Below are 7290 nucleotides of genomic sequence, written 5' to 3' on the forward strand. Positions count from 1 at the left end.
AGATATTCCTCCATACTGTGAGCCACAAAGCCCCTCTGTACTAAAACAAGTCCCATACTTAGTCTGGCATCCCGTGCCACAGTATGCACTTGACTTCCCACAATGTCCGTACTTGCTACAACAATATCCCGACTTGCAAGATATTCCTCCATACTGTGAGCCACAAAGCCCCTCTGTACTAAAACAAGTCCCATACTTAGTCTGGCATCCCGTGCCACAGTATGCACTTGACTTTCCACAATATCCGTACTTGCTACAACAATATCCCGACTTGCAAGTTCTTCCTCCATACGTCGTACCACAAGTCCCGGTACTGGTGGACGATACACGCATACAACTAAGAGCCGTGTTCTTAGAATATGCCAAAAGGTCGTTTTTGATGACATCATAGTATGTCTTACTAGAAATAATATTTTTCTCAGCAGCAGTAGCTTCCCAAATCATGATACCCCCAAAATTCGGCTTGCAGAAGTACGCTTGCATCAAATTCGTGGCCTCGGCCGGCTTCAGATAATCGCTTGCGCGTTGCGCAGCTAAAGTTGACCCTGGAATTCCAATATACAGCTTTGCAGTCGCGCTGGCTGTGCCGACAAGAAAGTTTGTCCAGGCGTTGTAGCTAAATCCACTCGTATTTTCGACTCCTGTCGACCCGTAGCTAGGATTGGCGGTAACCCATGCTCGTGCAGAGCATTGAGGGGTATTATAGAATTGTATCCATATGATATCGAATTTTGCATGTTGAATCATTGTTCCCATATTGGCATCGGGTGAAACGCACTGTGGAGCTCCGGTGATAAGCATCGGTTTCGACGCGCTAAGAAAATATGAGCGGAGTCTGTTAATCATTGCAATATATCCAGCCTGGTTGTCTGCGACATTGTTAGCAAGTTGCTATTAAACATGCATTGCAGAACTCACCGGTTGAGGGTATCTCAATGTCGAAATCAAATCCATCAACAACCACTGCCTGATTGTTTGGACCATCGAAAGGACGCGGTTTCCCAGCTGCGAGCCAAGCCGTTGTTTGAGGTCCAAATGCACCCCATAAGAAATTGGCGAAGGCTTGTCCGTCCGCGACACCAGTAACTTGATACCCGGCTTTACTGCCTCCTAGAGACAAGATAATTTTCTTTCCGTATGTACTCTGACATACTGGGATATCCGCTACTAGCTGTGGGCATTCAGACTGAAGTTGGTTATGAGAAGGATTGTTCCCTGGTCCAGGATAGACATATTTTCCTCCCCAACACTGATTACCAAAATTTGTTCCAGGGTAACCATTTCCTTGCGCTGGAAATATATACACAAATCCAATGGTGATAATATCAACCGTGGATTGCTGACAGAAATAAAGCAATCGTTGCTGGCCTGCTCCTTGACCCTAAGAAGTACTGTCAGTCGAGCATCGAAGACGATCAGAGAATACAAACCCAATACAGAGCGACATTGGTCTTTGCAGCAGAATCATAGTTGGCTGAGCAAAATTCGACGAGATAAATGAAGACAAAGACCGTGACAAATGAATTAAGGAGTGACATTCTGTCCAAAAATATATGAAATGAGAAGCCGGACAGACAAATATGCTAAGCGACAGACAAATATAAGGCGAATTTGAATGGTATGAAGATGTCAGTAGTACAGGTCATCACTTAAACAAGGTTTCCCGGGTGATTACACCATTTTGTCCTGGTTTCGCTCTTATCACTTATCGTACGCTTATGCACTTATCTAAGGTCAGAGTTTCTAGTCCTCGAGTGTGCTAACATGACAGTGTAAATATTAGGGTGAGATTGCGGACATGTTGCTTGCGACCATCCTGCACGGGTTAGGGTATCCTTGGGTGTTCGTTTTCCTCTTAGGCTTAGGCGGTTTCTGTATTGCTGGTACCATAATTATCATAGGTGAATACTGTCCGGATAGCGCTATGAAAAGCATGATTAGCGTTTACACTACTGCCGTAGCTCGAATCCAGTTCACGCAGTGGCAGACGAGACGAATCCATCAACGGGTCGGGTCGGCCACAGCCAGAAAGAACGACACCTAACTGATTTCTGCACAAAAAGTGAAACTCAACGGTAACTAGGGGCAGCCGCAGAGTATAATAGACTTATTCCGGCGCTGGAAGTAGGATTGCAAAAAAAAAGCTCTAAAGGGCCCGCAATTCGTCGCAGTTACTGCATATGTCTGGCCGATTTTTGTTGATTTGCTCAACATCTAACCCAGCGCTGAGGAGCCACAGCTGAACTTTCTGCAGGTTTACTGTTAAATACGGAGATTAACCCTAACCCACTTGTACACTAGGGCATGGATCAACCTTAACATGAACCCTTCTAAAGCGTTGACTGCATTATAGCAGAGCTGGCCTAACAATTCCTTTCGGAACTTAGCCGTGAGTGTCGTATTGTGGATCAAGGATGGATTCGTTCGAATTCTCATGGTTAGTAATTCATGCGTTCCTCTTGTTGCTGGTTGCGATCGATTCCTCTGTTTGACGTAATTATTGGCGGACTTCACGAGAAATATGCAGGGTTGCCGATCGAACCAATCAGCGTACTGCATAGCGTTCTATTAGTCCCATGGGGTTACTGTTACGCCCTTGGGCATTCAACTGCGATAAGTACACGTTGTTATATGTCTAACTTGCTATTTTCAATTGCTAATCTAGCCACAGGGTTAAGAGCTACAACGGTCTCACACGACGAAGACTTTTTCGAATAGGATTCACTTGTTGGTTAGGTTGTCCTACTTTGCTAACACCTTAGATGTTAGGTTATCTGCGCGCAATCATAGGGGTTCCGCAGTCGAGATGCATTCGATATTTGAGCATCTGTAAGTTGAGTTGCTTTTCTTAGTGCCAGTTCCAAATGATTATATTCTGCCTTTCATTATGGTTGTTTTCATGGTTCTTTCAGGACTCGATGACGCCGACAGTGAGCTACTGTCTACCTTCCGGTATTGTTTATTGTGTCTATTGCTGTTTCTGAATCTATTGATATCTCTTATATGGTAATTATATTTTGACCGGCAGATTTGGCCATCTACTGTTTGTCCTTATATATACATTAATAATGAAGCGCTGCTTCATCCCATTGAAGTGAACAGTCCTCTGCTTTGGACGGTTCGTACCCTGCCTGGCCTTCTAGATAAGGCATCGGCAGGGTTACATTCTCCCGCCAGATAGCGTATAATGCAATCGTATGGTGTGAGGTAATAAAGCCAACGTGCCCGACGGCCGTTACGTACAGGCTTTCTCATAAATGCCTGAAGATTGTGATGATCAGTCAGCACTTCCAATTTTATGCTTACTTCCCTCGAGGTAGTGTCTCCAGTGCATGAAACTATCCACTATAGCTAACATTTCCTTGCTATAGCGTAACTCGGCGGCCTTGAACTGCTGGGAATAAAACGCAACTGGATGCCAGCCGTCCTCGAAATATTGAGAGTATATTCCGCCCAGAGCATAGTCCGAAGCATCTGCTTCCACTCGAGATGGTCGTTCTGGGTCGAAGTGCATCAGCATCGGGGCTGGCTCGAAGGCAGATAATAACGCCAGAAAGGTTTCACGCTGCTTCTCTCCTCATTCTTGAAAAAAGTCGCCTGATTTCTTTCCGTTGCGGCTGCCTTTAAGCAGATCCGTGAGAGGTTGAGCGAGATGTGAATAATGGCGAATGAATCTGCGGTAAAAATTGCAAAACCCCAGTAGAACTTGAATATCTCGATAAGTTTGCGGTTTGCGGTGGGTGATTCTTCCATTCTATGATTGTTTTGACCCGATCAGGGTCCATAGCTACACCGTCACGATTAATCAGAAACCCAAGAAATTCAATTTCCTCGCAGTAAAATTCGGATTTAGACAGCTTTTAGACAGCTTAGGGTATAGTTCAGACTGTCTGAGACGGTCACAAATTTCATGGAGGTGTGCAGTATGTTCAGCTTCGGTTCTAGAAAATACTAAAATGTCGTCCAAATAAACGATACAGAAATCATCAATAAGACCGCGCAACGCGCTGGTTGATGTGCGCTTGAAAGCAGCAGGAGCGTTGGTTAGACCCTATGGCATAACGAGATACTCGAAATGGCCATAGCGCGTTCGAAACGCCGTCTTCCACTCATCTCCTGGCGCAATGCGAAGCCTATAATAAGCGTCTTTCACGTCCAGCTTGCTAAACCCCTTGGCCCCATTGACGCGGCCCATTATTTCATTTATATAACTACATGTATCAACAAAATCAGTCAGAAGCCAGATCAATGTGTTGCCATTGGGGTCACGTCATGTCTATGCCCCACTATATCATTGAATCTCACATGCGCCGTTAGAAGCGCTCCATTGGCTAGCAAATGCTGCACACGAGCTGCATCAAAGTGTATAAGCACCGCTTCGATTCCCTGGATACTCTCGTCACCAGAAGGAAAAGGATCTGCAACAGTAAGGCCAATGTTAGCGTCGGTACCATGCAACAGCATTTGCCCATTCTGCAGCACATTCTATTGGGATCTTATTAGTGCGTCATGTTATATGCTCATTAATATCACATACAGTTCTTTGGGGTGGGTCAGCCTGATCTCGCCTAAATACCTCGATAAATGCCGTATCCAGCCTCCCAAACCAGTCATGCCCATTGTAGCGATAAGGTCCATATGGCTGATTGAGTCTCGCCTGTGTCATCGCATCACCAAATGGGACAATGTCATTCGCAGTGTACGCAGGCATGGTTATTTGGGCTGGATAGCAGAACTTTGGCTTTTCCTTAAGCGAAAATAAAATTCCAGTGCGGCATTGAAACTGGCCCATCGAGAGTTCGAGATCAGTCGTCAATCGCATGTATGACTCGGAGACGCCTATCTCGATTACGGGGATTACTGTTTCGACTCCATCTTTATAATAAGTGAGCCCACCATCAGGCTTTTTAACATATAGCCTTAACTGATCATCAAGCGCATTGAGTCGGATGTCAAGAACACCTCCAAAACGTGCGACGAGGTCGCCTCTGCCACAGTTAAGGAGTTCTCTGCGTACCCCGTCCTCAATTCCTCGTTGGAGGGCCTCTGCTGCCTTTGCATGCAAACCCGATTGAGCGGTGATTATCGTTACAGTTGAGTCGTTGGACGAGTACTCGATACGAGGACAACTGTCAGCAGTTAGTCATGCTTCAACCATTGCGCTTAGCAGTTCTGTACCTTGCTTCTTCACCATAGAGCTTATGCGCCTCATCTTCCAAGGCTCGAAAGCATCTGAAAGGAAGACGCACGTCAAGTCTCTGCTCGGCTTCATTCCTAATCAGGAACTCAAGAGCATTCCGGTAAGCCATGTTCTCGACGAAGCCAAGATCCCTCTTTGACGCTGCGGAGTGTTGCAGGCTATCATTCGACGACAGTGCATTTGACGACTGTTTTCTTGTGCTCCTTTTTGCGTATTGATTAGTTGAGATTGACAGATCATGGTCCGAGGGTCGAGCAGGTTCGCTCAGGAGTCATGGTGATCGCTGCCGTAACAGACGTTTCCAACACGTCAACGACGTATGTTCACCGTAATAAATGCTCATTAGAGATAGCGCGCAATCAATGTAAAATTGGGACATGGGGTGAACTAGAGCAGGACGGTGATCCGATGAGTACGATACCGGAGTTGATTCAAGTACGGGCTCACTGGTTGGCCGGCTGTCTGGCCAGGGTTAGGGGGTTGGTCGGGTCGACGTCAAGACAGTGTGGGAGAAGGAAATCGTCGGCAACATTTTGACTTTGCTGCATTTACGTCCATGTATAATTTATATTATTCATATTTAATAGACTAGGAATTGAGGTACTGTTATTTTACCATCATTGGTAGGGTTTGGACGCCGTTTACGGATGTACGATCCGCAGTACTCAATCAAGAGGGGATGACCTCAAATCTTCCACACACACGTCACGATTCCGGTACGGTAAGAATACGTGTGATTCCCGCAGTCTCAGGGTTTCAGGGTTTAACTGGTTTAGGTGGTTAGGTTCTGGCAGAGCGACGTCATATCTTTATGCGGCTCAGCAGGCATAAAGATTAAACTTAGGCGAAACATTCGAACCGTATCCACTATTCCGCTTTGTTACAACTATCCGCCACGTCATGTAAGGCACCTATGTATTAAATTTATGGCGGTGGTCTGTTAGGACCTAACCCACCTCCACAGTTGCATGCTTGATGATTTTCGGTCGGTGACCGGCAAGACCAAGAGTCCGCGGTATTCCGCAAATCCGTCGATCAGACTGTGACAGTAACACAATGCTGCTGAAGAGTTCAGGTGTTGCATTACGACGACACGGCCTTTTCCTTGCACTTGTAAACCGAGCTGCACCAGCAGCAGTCAATCATTATCGGAGTGAATTGCGATCCACTGCGTCTCTCGGTGCTACGCCCGTTAGCCTTCTGCATATCTATCAGTCATCCATTCCCTGGCGGATCTCAACCCGTTCCTTCTGTTCTACGTCCAAGGAAATATTGTCAACCACATTCTCGGCCAAGATGACATCGGAGTTCAGGCTTAAGGACATCTCGTCGTTGGCAGATGTTCAGAACTTCGACAAGGTCGAGTCCGAAGTGGTGGGCGTAGAGGGCGGCAAGGTGATTGTCGTTAGAGTGAACGACGAGGTGCATGCCCTCAATTCCAGGTGTACCCATTATGGTGCCCCGCTGAAGTTGGGAGTTGTCTCGCCCGACGCGAGGATAACGTGCGCGTGGCATGGAGGTAGGACTTCGTTTTGCAATTTGCATCTGCAGAGCGGAATACTGACGCGCGTTAGCGTGTTTCAATGTCAGTACTGGAGATGTCGAAGATGCCCCGGCGCCGAGCCCACTGAACAGGTTCGACGTCTATGAGAAAGATGGAGCCGTGTACATCAGGGCCGAGCCGGCAGCAATTAAAGTCGGACGCAGAGATCCAGATGTCAAGTGCGCCATCGCGGGACCGGCGAATGTGGTCGTCATCGGAGGGTAAGTCACTCACTTGGAGACCAGCCTGGACCGGTTACTGACATAATTATTCTGCCATCAGCGGAAGCGGCACGTTTGGTGTTGTCCAGACATTGCGCGAACTGAAGTTCAACGGTTCCATCACAGTCATTTCTTTTGAACCAAACCTGCCTCTCGATCGGACCAAGCTGTCTAAGGCGATCATCCAAGATCCGAAGAAGATCGAGTTGCGGCCAGAAGAATGGTACAAGGCTGTTGTTTGATTATCGCTGGAATGGATGACAGGATCGTTGAGGGGGAGTCTAAAAATTCCATGTTAAGGTCGTATTTAGTGTCCATGGCGGCAC

The 7290-nt window shown here is 46.8% G+C and overlaps 3 protein-coding genes across 3 annotated transcripts in view; 1 reads left to right on the plus strand and 2 right to left on the minus strand.

Annotated features, from left to right (window-relative positions):
- V1508DRAFT_89078 (putative endochitinase) overlaps positions 1-1765 on the minus strand; it is a 2511-nt gene extending 746 nt beyond the window's left edge. The window contains exons 1-3 of the mRNA XM_066943091.1: positions 1431-1765; positions 919-1381; positions 3-869 (exon numbers count right to left, since the gene is read on the minus strand). Of these exons, the coding sequence (XP_066792089.1) occupies positions 3-869; positions 919-1381; positions 1431-1538 (1438 nt within the window). The 5' untranslated portion in view covers positions 1539-1765. The remainder of the gene's footprint in view (positions 1-2; positions 870-918; positions 1382-1430) is intronic.
- A 2117-nt stretch (positions 1766-3882) lies between these two features.
- Positions 3883-5782, minus strand: V1508DRAFT_89130 (uncharacterized protein). The gene is made up of 3 exons (XM_066943092.1): positions 5179-5782; positions 4538-5129; positions 3883-4485 (listed from the first exon to the last, which is right to left on the minus strand). Exons 1-3 carry the CDS (start codon positions 5307-5309, stop codon positions 4246-4248), a joined length of 963 nt encoding a protein of 320 aa, XP_066792090.1. The 5' UTR covers positions 5310-5782; the 3' UTR covers positions 3883-4245.
- Positions 5783-6496: 714 nt separating this feature from the next.
- Positions 6497-7206, plus strand: V1508DRAFT_436013 (Rieske [2Fe-2S] iron-sulfur domain-containing protein; the record flags this gene model as incomplete). The annotated part of the gene is made up of 3 exons (XM_066942090.1): positions 6497-6719; positions 6775-6964; positions 7026-7206. The coding sequence occupies 3 exons, from the start codon at positions 6497-6499 to the stop codon at positions 7204-7206; spliced, it is 594 nt and encodes a 197-aa protein (XP_066792091.1).
- Between the last annotated feature and the right edge of the window lie 84 nt (positions 7207-7290).

The sequence above is a fragment of the Lipomyces doorenjongii genome (assembly GCF_038497915.1).
Source record: "Lipomyces doorenjongii strain NRRL Y-27504 unplaced genomic scaffold V1508scaffold_182, whole genome shotgun sequence".
Lineage (NCBI taxonomy): Eukaryota > Fungi > Ascomycota > Lipomycetes > Lipomycetales > Lipomycetaceae > Lipomyces > Lipomyces doorenjongii.

Bases quoted from the DNA above. Each gene is read 5' to 3' on its own strand.
- V1508DRAFT_89130 (XM_066943092.1), bottom strand. From the start codon at position 5,309: ATGGCTTACCGGAATGCTCTTGAGTTCCTGATTAGGAATGAAGCCGAG. The intron at 5,130-5,178 runs GTACAGAACTGC...AACTGCTGACAG, and splicing joins CTCTATGGTGAAGAAGCAAG to TTGTCCTCGTATCGAGTACT. The intron at 4,486-4,537 runs GTATGTGATATT...AGATCCCAATAG, and splicing joins CTGACCCACCCCAAAGAACT to AATGTGCTGCAGAATGGGCA.